Below are 17215 nucleotides of genomic sequence, written 5' to 3'. Positions count from 1 at the left end.
GTTTTGGCTTTCCAACTCAATCTTCATCTGTTTTAGGTCATCTCTTTCATCTGACAGCATCTTCTTGATGTTTTCAATTCCTAGTTTCTCTGACTCAACTTCAGCTTTCATTGCCTCAAGAACCTGTGTTGTATTCTTGACATCTTCCGTTTGTTTTGTAATATCCTCTCTTTCCTTCTGAATCTGGCCAGAAATCACTTCAAGGCCCTCCTTTTCTCGTTTTGTCATGTCCATGAGTTGATCTAGACTGTCCGACCTTTCTTGTAACTCAGTCTTGATCCGTTCCAGTTCTGCCTTTTCACCTTGAATGTTTTGTTTGTCTTGTTCCATCCTGATCTTTTCATTTGACATCTCATGTCTCTGTTTATTCACCTCTATAGAGCTTACTTGCAGTTCATTCTTTTTGATGTTTAATTCTCCCATTGCCCTGTCTACATCATCTCTCTGTTGTTGTATTTCAGCTGTGATCTGCTCAAGGTTGTCTCTCATCTTGTTGATACTCTCCTTAATGTCTTGCTCTTCCTTTTTCAATTCAGTCATGTGCTTTTCTGCTTCTTTTTTCTCTTTTTCCATTTCAGCCTTCGTCTCTTCCAGCTCATCCATTGCCAGTCTAATCCTACCCTTGGTGTTGTCAATGTCTAGGTTTTGGCTTTCCAACTCAATCTTCATCTGTTTTAGGTCATCTCTTTCATCTGACAGCATCTTCTTGATGTTTTCAATTCCTAGTTTCTCTGACTCAACTTCAGCTTTCATTGCCTCAAGAACCTGTGTTGTATTCTTGACATCTTCCGTTTGTTTTGTAATATCCTCTCTTTCCTTCTGAATCTGGCCAGAAATCACTTCAAGGCCCTCCTTTTCTCGTTTTGTCATGTCCATGAGTTGATCTAGACTCTCAGACCTTTCTTGTAACTCAGTCTTGATCCGTTCCAGTTCTGCCTTTTCACCTTGAATGTTTTGTTTGTCTTGTTCCATCCTGATCTTTTCATTTGACATCTCATGTCTCTGTTTATTCACCTCTATAGAGCTTACTTGCAGTTCATTCTTTTTGATGTTTAATTCTCCCATTGCCCTGTCTACATCATCTCTCTGTTGTTGTATTTCAGCTGTGATCTGCTCAAGGTTGTCTCTCATCTTGTTGATACTCTCCTTAATGTCTTGCTCTTCCTTTTTCAATTCAGCCATGTGCTTTTCTGCTTCTTTTTTGTCTTTTTCCATTTTAGCCTTCGTCTCTTCCTGCTCATCCATTGCCAGTCTAATCCTACCCTTGGTGTTGTCAATGTCTAGGTTTTGGCTTTCCAACTCAATCTTCATCTGTTTTAGGTCATCTCTTTTATCTGACAGCATCTTTTTGATGTTTTCAATTCCTTGTTTCTCTGACTCAACTTCAGCTTTCATTGCCTCAAGAACCTGTGTTGTATTCTTGACATCTTCCGTTTGTTTTGTAATATCCTCTCTTTCCTTCTGAATCTGGCCAGAAATCACTTCAAGGCCCTCCTTTTCTCGTTTTGTCATGTCCATGAGTTGATCTAGACTGTCCGACCTTTCTTGTAACTCAGTCTTGATCCGTTCCAGTTCAGCCTTTTCACCTTGAATGTTTTGTTTGTCTTGTTCCATCCTGATCTTTTCATTTGACATCTCATGTCTCTGTTTATTCACCTCTATAGAGCTTACTTGCAGTTCATTCTTTTTGATGTTTACTTCTCCCATTGCCCTGTCTACATCATCTCTCTGTTGTTGTATTTCAGCTGTGATCTGCTCAAGGTTGTCTCTCATCTTGTTGATACTCTCCTTAATGTCTTGCTCTTCCTTTTTCAATTCAGCCATGTGCTTTTCTGCTTCTTTTTTCTCTTTTTCCATTTCAGCCTTCGTCTCTTCCAGCTCATCCATTGCCAGTCTAATCCTACCCTTGGTGTTGTCAATGTCTAGGTTTTGGCTTTCCAACTCAATCTTCATCTGTTTTAGGTCATCTCTTTCATCTGACAGCATCTTCTTGATGTTTTCAATTCCTTGTTTCTCTGACTCAACTTCAGCTTTCATTGCCTCAAGAACCTGTGTTGTATTCTTGACATCTTCCGTTTGTTTTGTAATATCCTCTCTTTCCTTCTGAATCTGGCCAGAAATCACTTCAAGGCCCTCCTTTTCTCGTTTTGTCATGTCCATGAGTTGATCTAGACTGTCCGACCTTTCTTGTAACTCAGTCTTGATCCGTTCCAGTTCTGCCTTTTCACCTTGAATGTTTTGTTTGTCTTGTTCCATCCTGATCTTTTCATTTGACATCTCATGTCTCTGTTTATTCACCTCTATAGAGCTTACTTGCAGTTCATTCTTTTTGATGTTTAATTCTCCCATTGCCCTGTCTACATCATCTCTCTGTTGTTGTATTTCAGCTGTGATCTGCTCAAGGTTGTCTCTCATCTTGTTGATACTCTCCTTAATGTCTTGCTCTTCCTTTTTCAATTCAGCCATGTGCTTTTCTGCTTCTTTTTTGTCTTTTTCCATTTTAGCCTTCGTCTCTTCCTGCTCATCCATTGCCAGTCTAATCCTACCCTTGGTGTTGTCAATGTCTAGGTTTTGGCTTTCCAACTCAATCTTCATCTGTTTTAGGTCATCTCTTTTATCTGACAGCATCTTCTTGATGTTTTCAATTCCTTGTTTCTCTGACTCAACTTCAGCTTTCATTGCCTCAAGAACCTGTGTTGTATTCTTGACATCTTCCGTTTGTTTTGTAATATCCTCTCTTTCCTTCTGAATCTGGCCAGAAATCACTTCAAGGCCCTCCTTTTCTCGTTTTGTCATGTCCATGAGTTGATCTAGACTGTCCGACCTTTCTTGTAACTCAGTCTTGATCCGTTCCAGTTCAGCCTTTTCACCTTGAATGTTTTGTTTGTCTTGTTCCATCCTGATCTTTTCATTTGACATCTCATGTCTCTGTTTATTCACCTCTATAGAGCTTACTTGCAGTTCATTCTTTTTGATGTTTATTTCTCCAATTGCCCTGTCTACATCATCTCTCTGTTGTAGTATTTCAGCTGTGATCTGCTCAAGGTTGTCTCTCATTTTGTTGATACTTTCCTTAATGTCTTGCTCTTCCTTTTTCAATTCAGCCATGTGCTTTTCTGCTTCTTTTTTGTCTTTTTCCATTTTAGCCTTCGTCTCTTCCAGCTCATCCATTGCCAGTCTAATCCTACCCTTGGTGTTGTCAATGTCTAGGTTTTGGCTTTCCAACTCAATCTTCATCTGTTTTAGGTCATCTCTTTCATCTGACAGCATCTTCTTGATGTTTTCAATTCCTTGTTTCTCTGACTCAACTTCAGCTTTCATTGCCTCAAGAACCTGTGTTGTATTCTTGACATCTTCCTTTTGTTTTGTAATATCCTCTCTTTCCTTCTGAATCTGGCAAGAAATCACTTCAAGGCCCTCCTTTTCTCGTTTTGTCATGTCCATGAGTTGATCTAGACTGTCCGACCTTTCTTGTAACTCAGTCTTGATCCGTTCCAGTTCAGCCTTTTCACCTTGAATGTTTTGTTTGTCTTGTTCCATCCTGATCTTTTCATTTGACATCTCATGTCTCTGTTTATTCACCTCTATAGAGCTTACTTGCAGTTCATTCTTTTTGATGTTTAATTCTCCCATTGCCCTGTCTACATCATCTCTCTGTTGTTGTATTTCAGCTGTGATCTGCTCAAGGTTGTCTCTCATCTTGTTGATACTCTCCTTAATGTCTTGCTCTTCCTTTTTCAATTCAGCCATGTGCTTTTCTGCTTCTTTTTTCTCTTTTTCCATTTCAGCCTTCGTCTCTTCCAGCTCATCCATTGCCAGTCTAATCCTACCCTTGGTGTTGTCAATGTCTAGGTTTTGGCTTTCCAACTCAATCTTCATCTGTTTTAGGTCATCTCTTTCATCTGACAGCATCTTCTTGATGTTTTCAATTCCTTGTTTCTCTGACTCAACTTCAGCTTTCATTGCCTCAAGAACCTGTGTTGTATTCTTGACATCTTCCGTTTGTTTTGTAATATCCTCTCTTTCCTTATGAATCTGGCCAGAAATCACTTCAAGGCCCTCCTTTTCTCGTTTTGTCATGTCCATGAGTTGATCTAGACTGTCCGACCTTTCTTGTAACTCAGTCTTGATCCGTTCCAGTTCAGCCTTTTCACCTTGAATGTTTTGTTTGTCTTGTTCCATCCTGATCTTTTCATTTGACATCTCATGTCTCTGTTTATTCACCTCTATAGAGCTTACTTGCAGTTCATTCTTTTTGATGTTTAATTCTCCCATTGCCCTGTCTACATCATCTCTCTGTTGTTGTATTTCAGCTGTGATCTGCTCAAGGTTGTCTCTCATCTTGTTGATACTCTCCTTAATGTCTTGCTCTTCCTTTTTCAATTCAGTCATGTGCTTTTCTGCTTCTTTTTTCTCTTTTTCCATTTCAGCCTTCGTCTCTTCCAGCTCATCCATTGCCAGTCTAATCCTACCCTTGGTGTTATCAATGTCTAGGTTTTGGCTTTCCAACTCAATCTTCATCTGTTTTAGGTCATCTCTTTCATCTGACAGCATCTTCTTGATGTTTTCAATTCCTAGTTTCTCTGACTCAACTTCAGCTTTCATTGCCTCAAGAACCTGTGTTGTATTCTTGACATCTTCCGTTTGTTTTGTAATATCCTCTCTTTCCTTCTGAATCTGGCCAGAAATCACTTCAAGGCCCTCCTTTTCTCGTTTTCTCATGTCCATGAGTTGATCTAGACTGTCCGACCTTTCTTGTAACTCAGTCTTGATCCGTTCCAGTTCAGCCTTTTCACCTTGAATGTTTTGTTTGTCTTGTTCCATCCTGATCTTTTCATTTGACATCTCATGTCTCTGTTTATTCACCTCTATAGAGCTTACTTGCAGTTCATTCTTTTTGATGTTTAATTCTCCCATTGCCCTGTCTACATCATCTCTCTGTTGTTGTATTTCAGCTGTGATCTGCTCAAGGTTGTCTCTCATCTTGTTGATACTCTCCTTAATGTCTTGCTCTTCCTTTTTCAATTCAGCCATGTGCTTTTCTGCTTCTTTTTTCTCTTTTTCCATTTCAGCCTTCGTCTCTTCCAGCTCATCCATTGCCAGTCTAATCCTACCCTTGGTGTTGTCAATGTCTAGGTTTTGGCTTTCCAACTCAATCTTCATCTGTTTTAGGTCATCTCTTTCATCTGACAGCATCTTCTTGATGTTTTCAATTCCTTGTTTCTCTGACTCAACTTCAGCTTTCATTGCCTCAAGAACCTGTGTTGTATTCTTGACATCTTCCGTTTGTTTTGTAATATCCTCTCTTTCCTTCTGAATCTGGCCAGAAATCACTTCAAGGCCCTCCTTTTCTCGTTTTGTCATGTCCATGAGTTGATCTAGACTGTCCGACCTTTCTTGTAACTCAGTCTTGATCCGTTCCAGTTCTGCCTTTTCACCTTGAATGTTTTGTTTGTCTTGTTCCATCCTGATCTTTTCATTTGACATCTCATGTCTCTGTTTATTCACCTCTATAGAGCTTACTTGCAGTTCATTCTTTTTGATGTTTAATTCTCCCATTGCCCTGTCTACATCATCTCTCTGTTGTTGTATTTCAGCTGTGATCTGCTCAAGGTTGTCTCTCATCTTGTTGATACTCTCCTTAATGTCTTGCTCTTCCTTTTTCAATTCAGCCATGTGCTTTTCTGCTTCTTTTTTGTCTTTTTCCATTTTAGCCTTCGTCTCTTCCTGCTCATCCATTGCCAGTCTAATCCTACCCTTGGTGTTGTCAATGTCTAGGTTTTGGCTTTCCAACTCAATCTTCATCTGTTTTAGGTCATCTCTTTTATCTGACAGCATCTTTTTGATGTTTTCAATTCCTTGTTTCTCTGACTCAACTTCAGCTTTCATTGCCTCAAGAACCTGTGTTGTATTCTTGACATCTTCCGTTTGTTTTGTAATATCCTCTCTTTCCTTCTGAATCTGGCCAGAAATCACTTCAAGGCCCTCCTTTTCTCGTTTTGTCATGTCCATGAGTTGATCTAGACTGTCCGACCTTTCTTGTAACTCAGTCTTGATCCGTTCCAGTTCAGCCTTTTCACCTTGAATGTTTTGTTTGTCTTGTTCCATCCTGATCTTTTCATTTGACATCTCATGTCTCTGTTTATTCACCTCTATAGAGCTTACTTGCAGTTCATTCTTTTTGATGTTTACTTCTCCCATTGCCCTGTCTACATCATCTCTCTGTTGTTGTATTTCAGCTGTGATCTGCTCAAGGTTGTCTCTCATCTTGTTGATACTCTCCTTAATGTCTTGCTCTTCCTTTTTCAATTCAGCCATGTGCTTTTCTGCTTCTTTTTTCTCTTTTTCCATTTCAGCCTTCGTCTCTTCCAGCTCATCCATTGCCAGTCTAATCCTACCCTTGGTGTTGTCAATGTCTAGGTTTTGGCTTTCCAACTCAATCTTCATCTGTTTTAGGTCATCTCTTTCATCTGACAGCATCTTCTTGATGTTTTCAATTCCTTGTTTCTCTGACTCAACTTCAGCTTTCATTGCCTCAAGAACCTGTGTTGTATTCTTGACATCTTCCGTTTGTTTTGTAATATCCTCTCTTTCCTTCTGAATCTGGCCAGAAATCACTTCAAGGCCCTCCTTTTCTCGTTTTGTCATGTCCATGAGTTGATCTAGACTGTCCGACCTTTCTTGTAACTCAGTCTTGATCCGTTCCAGTTCTGCCTTTTCACCTTGAATGTTTTGTTTGTCTTGTTCCATCCTGATCTTTTCATTTGACATCTCATGTCTCTGTTTATTCACCTCTATAGAGCTTACTTGCAGTTCATTCTTTTTGATGTTTAATTCTCCCATTGCCCTGTCTACATCATCTCTCTGTTGTTGTATTTCAGCTGTGATCTGCTCAAGGTTGTCTCTCATCTTGTTGATACTCTCCTTAATGTCTTGCTCTTCCTTTTTCAATTCAGTCATGTGCTTTTCTGCTTCTTTTTTCTCTTTTTCCATTTCAGCCTTCGTCTCTTCCAGCTCATCCATTGCCAGTCTAATCCTACCCTTGGTGTTATCAATGTCTAGGTTTTGGCTTTCCAACTCAATCTTCATCTGTTTTAGGTCATCTCTTTCATCTGACAGCATCTTCTTGATGTTTTCAATTCCTAGTTTCTCTGACTCAACTTCAGCTTTCATTGCCTCAAGAACCTGTGTTGTATTCTTGACATCTTCCGTTTGTTTTGTAATATCCTCTCTTTCCTTCTGAATCTGGCCAGAAATCACTTCAAGGCCCTCCTTTTCTCGTTTTCTCATGTCCATGAGTTGATCTAGACTGTCCGACCTTTCTTGTAACTCAGTCTTGATCCGTTCCAGTTCAGCCTTTTCACCTTGAATGTTTTGTTTGTCTTGTTCCATCCTGATCTTTTCATTTGACATCTCATGTCTCTGTTTATTCACCTCTATAGAGCTTACTTGCAGTTCATTCTTTTTGATGTTTAATTCTCCCATTGCCCTGTCTACATCATCTCTCTGTTGTTGTATTTCAGCTGTGATCTGCTCAAGGTTGTCTCTCATCTTGTTGATACTCTCCTTAATGTCTTGCTCTTCCTTTTTCAATTCAGCCATGTGCTTTTCTGCTTCTTTTTTCTCTTTTTCCATTTCAGCCTTCGTCTCTTCCAGCTCATCCATTGCCAGTCTAATCCTACCCTTGGTGTTGTCAATGTCTAGGTTTTGGCTTTCCAACTCAATCTTCATCTGTTTTAGGTCATCTCTTTCATCTGACAGCATCTTCTTGATGTTTTCAATTCCTTGTTTCTCTGACTCAACTTCAGCTTTCATTGCCTCAAGAACCTGTGTTGTATTCTTGACATCTTCCGTTTGTTTTGTAATATCCTCTCTTTCCTTCTGAATCTGGCCAGAAATCACTTCAAGGCCCTCCTTTTCTCGTTTTGTCATGTCCATGAGTTGATCTAGACTGTCCGACCTTTCTTGTAACTCAGTCTTGATCCGTTCCAGTTCTGCCTTTTCACCTTGAATGTTTTGTTTGTCTTGTTCCATCCTGATCTTTTCATTTGACATCTCATGTCTCTGTTTATTCACCTCTATAGAGCTTACTTGCAGTTCATTCTTTTTGATGTTTAATTCTCCCATTGCCCTGTCTACATCATCTCTCTGTTGTTGTATTTCAGCTGTGATCTGCTCAAGGTTGTCTCTCATCTTGTTGATACTCTCCTTAATGTCTTGCTCTTCCTTTTTCAATTCAGCCATGTGCTTTTCTGCTTCTTTTTTGTCTTTTTCCATTTTAGCCTTCGTCTCTTCCTGCTCATCCATTGCCAGTCTAATCCTACCCTTGGTGTTGTCAATGTCTAGGTTTTGGCTTTCCAACTCAATCTTCATCTGTTTTAGGTCATCTCTTTTATCTGACAGCATCTTTTTGATGTTTTCAATTCCTTGTTTCTCTGACTCAACTTCAGCTTTCATTGCCTCAAGAACCTGTGTTGTATTCTTGACATCTTCCGTTTGTTTTGTAATATCCTCTCTTTCCTTCTGAATCTGGCCAGAAATCACTTCAAGGCCCTCCTTTTCTCGTTTTGTCATGTCCATGAGTTGATCTAGACTGTCCGACCTTTCTTGTAACTCAGTCTTGATCCGTTCCAGTTCAGCCTTTTCACCTTGAATGTTTTGTTTGTCTTGTTCCATCCTGATCTTTTCATTTGACATCTCATGTCTCTGTTTATTCACCTCTATAGAGCTTACTTGCAGTTCATTCTTTTTGATGTTTATTTCTCCAATTGCCCTGTCTACATCATCTCTCTGTTGTAGTATTTCAGCTGTGATCTGCTCAAGGTTGTCTCTCATTTTGTTGATACTTTCCTTAATGTCTTGCTCTTCCTTTTTCAATTCAGCCATGTGCTTTTCTGCTTCTTTTTTGTCTTTTTCCATTTTAGCCTTCGTCTCTTCCAGCTCATCCATTGCCAGTCTAATCCTACCCTTGGTGTTGTCAATGTCTAGGTTTTGGCTTTCCAACTCAATCTTCATCTGTTTTAGGTCATCTCTTTCATCTGACAGCATCTTCTTGATGTTTTCAATTCCTTGTTTCTCTGACTCAACTTCAGCTTTCATTGCCTCAAGAACCTGTGTTGTATTCTTGACATCTTCCTTTTGTTTTGTAATATCCTCTCTTTCCTTCTGAATCTGGCCAGAAATCACTTCAAGGCCCTCCTTTTCTCGTTTTGTCATGTCCATGAGTTGATCTAGACTGTCCGACCTTTCTTGTAACTCAGTCTTGATCCGTTCCAGTTCAGCCTTTTCACCTTGAATGTTTTGTTTGTCTTGTTCCATCCTGATCTTTTCATTTGACATCTCATGTCTCTGTTTATTCACCTCTATAGAGCTTACTTGCAGTTCATTCTTTTTGATGTTTAATTCTCCCATTGCCCTGTCTACATCATCTCTCTGTTGTTGTATTTCAGCTGTGATCTGCTCAAGGTTGTCTCTCATCTTGTTGATACTCTCCTTAATGTCTTGCTCTTCCTTTTTCAATTCAGCCATGTGCTTTTCTGCTTCTTTTTTCTCTTTTTCCATTTCAGCCTTCGTCTCTTCCAGCTCATCCATTGCCAGTCTAATCCTACCCTTGGTGTTGTCAATGTCTAGGTTTTGGCTTTCCAACTCAATCTTCATCTGTTTTAGGTCATCTCTTTCATCTGACAGCATCTTCTTGATGTTTTCAATTCCTTGTTTCTCTGACTCAACTTCAGCTTTCATTGCCTCAAGAACCTGTGTTGTATTCTTGACATCTTCCGTTTGTTTTGTAATATCCTCTCTTTCCTTCTGAATCTGGCCAGAAATCACTTCAAGGCCCTCCTTTTCTCGTTTTGTCATGTCCATGAGTTGATCTAGACTGTCCGACCTTTCTTGTAACTCAGTCTTGATCCGTTCCAGTTCAGCCTTTTCACCTTGAATGTTTTGTTTGTCTTGTTCCATCCTGATCTTTTCATTTGACATCTCATGTCTCTGTTTATTCACCTCTATAGAGCTTACTTGCAGTTCATTCTTTTTGATGTTTAATTCTCCCATTGCCCTGTCTACATCATCTCTCTGTTGTTGTATTTCAGCTGTGATCTGCTCAAGGTTGTCTCTCATCTTGTTGATACTCTCCTTAATGTCTTGCTCTTCCTTTTTCAATTCAGTCATGTGCTTTTCTGCTTCTTTTTTCTCTTTTTCCATTTCAGCCTTCGTCTCTTCCAGCTCATCCATTGCCAGTCTAATCCTACCCTTGGTGTTATCAATGTCTAGGTTTTGGCTTTCCAACTCAATCTTCATCTGTTTTAGGTCATCTCTTTCATCTGACAGCATCTTCTTGATGTTTTCAATTCCTAGTTTCTCTGACTCAACTTCAGCTTTCATTGCCTCAAGAACCTGTGTTGTATTCTTGACATCTTCCGTTTGTTTTGTAATATCCTCTCTTTCCTTCTGAATCTGGCCAGAAATCACTTCAAGGCCCTCCTTTTCTCGTTTTGTCATGTCCATGAGTTGATCTAGATTGTCCGACCTTTCTTGTAACTCAGTCTTGATCCGTTCCAGTTCAGCCTTTTCACCTTGAATGTTTTGTTTGTCTTGTTCCATCCTGATCTTTTCATTTGACATCTCATGTCTCTGTTTATTCACCTCTATAGAGCTTACTTGCAGTTCATTCTTTTTTATGTTTAATTCTCCAATTGCCCTGTCTACATCATCTCTCTGTTGTAGTATTTCAGCTGTGATCTGCTCAAGGTTGTCTCTCATTTTGTTGATACTCTCCTTAATGTCTTGCTCTTCCTTTTTCAATTCAGCCATGTGCTTTTCTGCTTCTTTTTTGTCTTTTTCCATTTTAGCCTTCGTCTCTTCCAGCTCATCCATTGCCAGTCTAATCCTACCCTTGGTGTTGTCAATGTCTAGGTTTTGGCTTTCCAACTCAATCTTCATCTGTTTTAGGTCATCTCTTTCATCTGACAGCATCTTCTTGATGTTTTCAATTCCTTGTTTCTCTGACTCAACTTCAGCTTTCATTGCCTCAAGAACCTGTGTTGTATTCTTGACATCTTCCGTTTGTTTTGTAATATCCTCTCTTTCCTTCTGAATCTGGCCATAAATCACTTCAAGGCCCTCCTTTTCTCGTTTTGTCATGTCCATGAGTTGATCTAGACTGTCCGACCTTTCTTGTAACTCAGTCTTGATCCGTTCCAGTTCAGACTTTTCACCTTGAATGTTTTGTTTGTCTTGTTCCATCCTGATCTTTTCATTTGACATCTCATGTCTCTGTTTATTCACCTCTATAGAGCTTACTTGCAGTTCATTCTTTTTGATGTTTAATTCTCCAATTGCCCTGTCTACATCATCTCTCTGTTGTAGTATTTCAGCTGTGATCTGCTCAAGGTTGTCTCTCATTTTGTTGATACTCTCCGTAATGTCTTGCTCTTCCTTTTTCAATTCAGCCATGTGCTTTTCTGCTTCTTTTTTGTCTTTTTCCATTTCAGCCTTCGTCTCTTCCAGCTCATCCATTGCCAGTCTAATCCTACCCTTGGTGTTGTCAATGTCTAGGTTTTGGCTTTCCAACTCAATCTTCATCTGTTTTAGGTCATCTCTTTCATCTGACAGCATCTTCTTGATGTTTTCAATTCCTTGTTTCTCTGACTCAACTTCAGCTTTCATTGCCTCAAGAACCTGTGTTGTATTCTTGACATCTTCCGTTTGTTTTGTAATATCCTCTCTTTCCTTCTGAATCTGGCCAGAAATCACTTCAAGGCCCTCCTTTTCTCGTTTTGTCATGTCCATGAGTTGATCTAGACTGTCCGACCTTTCTTGTAACTCAGTCTTGATCCGTTCCAGTTCAGCCTTTACACCTTGAATGTTTTGTTTGTCTTGTTCCATCCTGATCTTTTCATTTGACATCTCATGTCTCTGTTTATTCACCTCTATAGAGCTTACTTGCAGTTCATTCTTTTTGATGTTTAATTCTCCCATTGCCCTGTCTACATCATCTCTCTGTTGTTGTATTTCAGCTGTGATCTGCTCAAGGTTGTCTCTCATCTTGTTGATACTCTCCTTAATGTCTTGCTCTTCCTTTTTCAATTCAGCCATGTGCTTTTCTGCTTCTTTTTTCTCTTTTTCCATTTCAGCCTTCGTCTCTTCCAGCTCATCCATTGCCAGTCTAATCCTACCCTTGGTGTTGTCAATGTCTAGGTTTTGGCTTTCCAACTCAATCTTCATCTGTTTTAGGTCATCTCTTTCATCTGACAGCATCTTCTTGATGTTTTCAATTCCTTGTTTCTCTGACTCAACTTCAGCTTTCATTGCCTCAAGAACCTGTGTTGTATTCTTGACATCTTCCGTTTGTTTTGTAATATCCTCTCTTTCCTTCTGAATCTGGCCAGAAATCACTTCAAGGCCCTCCTTTTCTCGTTTTGTCATGTCCATGAGTTGATCTAGACTGTCCGACCTTTCTTGTAACTCAGTCTTGATCCGTTCCAGTTCTGCCTTTTCACCTTGAATGTTTTGTTTGTCTTGTTCCATCCTGATCTTTTCATTTGACATCTCATGTCTCTGTTTATTCACCTCTATAGAGCTTACTTGCAGTTCATTCTTTTTGATGTTTAATTCTCCCATTGCCCTGTCTACATCATCTCTCTGTTGTTGTATTTCAGCTGTGATCTGCTCAAGGTTGTCTCTCATCTTGTTGATACTCTCCTTAATGTCTTGCTCTTCCTTTTTCAATTCAGCCATGTGCTTTTCTGCTTCTTTTTTCTCTTTTTCCATTTCAGCCTTCGTCTCTTCCAGCTCATCCATTGCCAGTCTAATCCTACCCTTGGTGTTGTCAATGTCTAGGTTTTGGCTTTCCAACTCAATCTTCATCTGTTTTAGGTCATCTCTTTCATCTGACAGCATCTTCTTGATGTTTTCAATTCCTTGTTTCTCTGACTCAACTTCAGCTTTCATTGCCTCAAGAACCTGTGTTGTATTCTTGACATCTTCCGTTTGTTTTGTAATATCCTCTCTTTCCTTCTGAATCTGGCCAGAAATCACTTCAAGGCCCTCCTTTTCTCGTTTTGTCATGTCCATGAGTTGATCTAGACTGTCCGACCTTTCTTGTAACTCAGTCTTGATCCGTTCCAGTTCTGCCTTTTCACCTTGAATGTTTTGTTTGTCTTGTTCCATCCTGATCTTTTCATTTGACATCTCATGTCTCTGTTTATTCACCTCTATAGAGCTTACTTGCAGTTCATTCTTTTTGATGTTTAATTCTTCCATTGCCCTGTCTACATCATCTCTCTGTTGTTGTATTTCAGCTGTGATCTGCTCAAGGTTGTCTCTCATCTTGTTGATACTCTCCTTAATGTCTTGCTCTTCCTTTTTCAATTCAGCCATGTGCTTTTCTGCTTCTTTTTTCTCTTTTTCCATTTTAGCCTTCGTCTCTTCCAGCTCATCCATTGCCAGTCTAATCCTACCCTTGGTGTTGTCAATGTCTAGGTTTTGGCTTTCCAACTCAATCTTCATCTGTTTTAGGTCATCTCTTTCATATGACAGCATCTTCTTGATGTTTTCAATTCCTTGTTTCTCTGACTCAACTTCAGCTTTCATTGCCTCAAGAACCTGTGTTGTATTCTTGACATCTTCCGTTTGTTTTGTAATATCCTCTCTTTCCTTCTGAATCTGGCCAGAAATCACTTCAAGGCCCTCCTTTTCTCGTTTTGTCATGTCCATGAGTTGATCTAGATTGTCCGACCTTTCTTGTAACTCAGTCTTGATCCGTTCCAGTTCAGCCTTTTCACCTTGAATGTTTTGTTTGTCTTGTTCCATCCTGATCTTTTCATTTGACATCTCATGTCTCTGTTTATTCACCTCTATAGAGCTTACTTGCAGTTCATTCTTTTTGATGTTTACTTCTCCCATTGCCCTGTCTACATCATCTCTCTGTTGTTGTATTTCAGCTGTGATCTGCTCAAGGTTGTCTCTCATCTTGTTGATACTCTCCTTAATGTCTTGCTCTTCCTTTTTCAATTCAGCCATGTGCTTTTCTGCTTCTTTTTTCTCTTTTTCCATTTCAGCCTTCGTCTCTTCCAGCTCATCCATTGCCAGTCTAATCCTACCCTTGGTGTTGTCAATGTCTAGGTTTTGGCTTTCCAACTCAATCTTCATCTGTTTTAGGTCATCTCTTTCATCTGAAAGCATCTTCTTGATGTTTTCAATTCCTTGTTTCTCTGACTCAACTTCAGCTTTCATTGCCTCAAGAACCTGTGTTGTATTCTTGACATCTTCCGTTTGTTTTGTAATATCCTCTCTTTCCTTCTGAATCTGGACAGAAATCACTTCAAGGCCCTCCTTTTCTCGTTTTGTCATGTCCATGAGTTGATCTAGATTGTCCGACCTTTCTTGTAACTCAGTCTTGATCCGTTCCAGTTCAGCCTTTTCACCTTGAATGTTTTGTTTGTCTTGTTCCATCCTGATCTTTTCATTTGACATCTCATGTCTCTGTTTATTCACCTCTATAGAGCTTACTTGCAGTTCATTCTTTTTGATGTTTAATTCTCCCATTGCCCTGTCTACATCATCTCTCTGTTGTTGTATTTCAGCTGTGATCTGCTCAAGGTTGTCTCTCATCTTGTTGATACTCTCCTTAATGTCTTGCTCTTCCTTTTTCAATTCAGCCATGTGCTTTTCTGCTTCTTTTTTCTCTTTTTCCATTTTAGCCTTTGTCTCTTCCAGCTCATCCATTGCCAGTCTAATCCTACCCTTGGTGTTGTCAATGTCTAGGTTTTGGCTTTCCAACTCAATCTTCATCTGTTTTAGGTCATCTCTTTCATCTGACAGCATCTTCTTGATGTTTTCAATTCCTTGTTTCTCTGACTCAACTTCAGCTTTCATTGCCACAAGAACCTGTGTTGTATTCTTGACATCTTCCGTTTGTTTTGTAATATCCTCTCTTTCCTTCTGAGTCTGGCCAGAAATCACTTCAAGGCCCTCCTTTTCTCGTTTTGTCATGTCCATGAGTTGATCTAGACTGTCCGACCTTTCTTGTAACTCAGTCTTGATCCGTTCCAGTTCAGCCTTTTCACCTTGAATGTTTTGTTTGTCTTGTTCCATCCTGATCTTTTCATTTGACATCTCATGTCTCTGTTTATTCACCTCTATAGAGCTTACTTGCAGTTCATTCTTTTTGATGTTTAATTCTCCCATTGCCCTGTCTACATCATCTCTCTGTTGTTGTATTTCAGCTGTGATCTGCTCAAGGTTGTCTCTCATCTTGTTGATACTCTCCTTAATGTCTTGCTCTTCCTTTTTCAATTCAGCCATGTGCTTTTCTGCTTCTTTTTTCTCTTTTTCCATTTTAGCCTTCGTCTCTTCCAGCTCATCCATTGCCAGTCTAATCCTACCCTTGGTGTTGTCAATGTCTAGGTTTTGGCTTTCCAACTCAATCTTCATCTGTTTTAGGTCATCTCTTTCATATGACAGCATCTTCTTGATGTTTTCAATTCCTTGTTTCTCTGACTCAACTTCAGCTTTCATTGCCTCAAGAACCTGTGTTGTATTCTTGACATCTTCCGTTTGTTTTGTAATATCCTCTCTTTCCTTCTGAATCTGGCCAGAAATCACTTCAAGGCCCTCCTTTTCTCGTTTTGTCATGTCCATGAGTTGATCTAGATTGTCCGACCTTTCTTGTAACTCAGTCTTGATCCGTTCCAGTTCAGCCTTTTCACCTTGAATGTTTTGTTTGTCTTGTTCCATCCTGATCTTTTCATTTGACATCTCATGTCTCTGTTTATTCACCTCTATAGAGCTTACTTGCAGTTCATTCTTTTTGATGTTTACTTCTCCCATTGCCCTGTCTACATCATCTCTCTGTTGTTGTATTTCAGCTGTGATCTGCTCAAGGTTGTCTCTCATCTTGTTGATACTCTCCTTAATGTCTTGCTCTTCCTTTTTCAATTCAGCCATGTGCTTTTCTGCTTCTTTTTTCTCTTTTTCCATTTCAGCCTTCGTCTCTTCCAGCTCATCCATTGCCAGTCTAATCCTACCCTTGGTGTTGTCAATGTCTAGGTTTTGGCTTTCCAACTCAATCTTCATCTGTTTTAGGTCATCTCTTTCATCTGAAAGCATCTTCTTGATGTTTTCAATTCCTTGTTTCTCTGACTCAACTTCAGCTTTCATTGCCTCAAGAACCTGTGTTGTATTCTTGACATCTTCCGTTTGTTTTGTAATATCCTCTCTTTCCTTCTGAATCTGGACAGAAATCACTTCAAGGCCCTCCTTTTCTCGTTTTGTCATGTCCATGAGTTGATCTAGATTGTCCGACCTTTCTTGTAACTCAGTCTTGATCCGTTCCAGTTCAGCCTTTTCACCTTGAATGTTTTGTTTGTCTTGTTCCATCCTGATCTTTTCATTTGACATCTCATGTCTCTGTTTATTCACCTCTATAGAGCTTACTTGCAGTTCATTCTTTTTGATGTTTAATTCTCCCATTGCCCTGTCTACATCATCTCTCTGTTGTTGTATTTCAGCTGTGATCTGCTCAAGGTTGTCTCTCATCTTGTTGATACTCTCCTTAATGTCTTGCTCTTCCTTTTTCAATTCAGCCATGTGCTTTTCTGCTTCTTTTTTCTCTTTTTCCATTTTAGCCTTCGTCTCTTCCAGCTCATCCATTGCCAGTCTAATCCTACCCTTGGTGTTGTCAATGTCTAGGTTTTGGCTTTCCAACTCAATCTTCATCTGTTTTAGGTCATCTCTTTCATATGACAGCATCTTCTTGATGTTTTCAATTCCTTGTTTCTCTGACTCAACTTCAGCTTTCATTGCCTCAAGAACCTGTGTTGTATTCTTGACATCTTCCGTTTGTTTTGTAATATCCTCTCTTTCCTTCTGAATCTGGCCAGAAATCACTTCAAGGCCCTCCTTTTCTCGTTTTGTCATGTCCATGAGTTGATCTAGATTCTCAGACCTTTCTTGTAACTCAGTCTTGATCCGTTCCAGTTCAGCCTTTTCACCTTGAATGTTTTGTTTGTCTTGTTCCATCCTGATCTTTTCATTTGACATCTCATGTCTCTGTTTATTCACCTCTATAGAGCTTACTTGCAGTTCATTCTTTTTGATGTTTACTTCTCCCATTGCCCTGTCTACATCATCTCTCTGTTGTTGTATTTCAGCTGTGATCTGCTCAAGGTTGTCTCTCATCTTGTTGATACTCTCCTTAATGTCTTGCTCTTCC

At 39.6% G+C, this 17215-nt stretch overlaps 3 protein-coding genes across 3 annotated transcripts; all 3 read right to left on the bottom strand.

The window, feature by feature from the left end:
- Positions 1–2661: 2661 nt before the first annotated feature.
- Positions 2662–3696, bottom strand: LOC134007036 (uncharacterized; the record flags this gene model as incomplete). The annotated part of the gene is made up of 1 exon (XM_062446183.1): positions 2662–3696. A coding segment is annotated over exon 1 (972 nt), but the record flags the coding sequence as incomplete, so codon positions are not given.
- A 4554-nt stretch (positions 3697–8250) lies between these two features.
- Positions 8251–9477, bottom strand: LOC134006769 (cingulin-like; the record flags this gene model as incomplete). Its single annotated transcript, XM_062445789.1, has 1 exon — positions 8251–9477. A coding segment is annotated over exon 1 (1227 nt), but the record flags the coding sequence as incomplete, so codon positions are not given.
- Positions 9478–9645: 168 nt separating this feature from the next.
- Positions 9646–11487, bottom strand: LOC134006666 (myosin heavy chain, fast skeletal muscle-like; the record flags this gene model as incomplete). The annotated part of the gene is made up of 1 exon (XM_062445611.1): positions 9646–11487. A coding segment is annotated over exon 1 (1842 nt), but the record flags the coding sequence as incomplete, so codon positions are not given.
- Between the last annotated feature and the right edge of the window lie 5728 nt (positions 11488–17215).

Source organism: Osmerus eperlanus, chromosome 20, assembly GCF_963692335.1.
Source record: "Osmerus eperlanus chromosome 20, fOsmEpe2.1, whole genome shotgun sequence".
In the NCBI taxonomy this organism is placed as follows: Eukaryota; Metazoa; Chordata; class Actinopteri; order Osmeriformes; family Osmeridae; genus Osmerus; species Osmerus eperlanus.
Note: the sequence above shows the minus strand (reverse complement) of the source record. Positions and strands in the feature narration are given on the sequence as shown.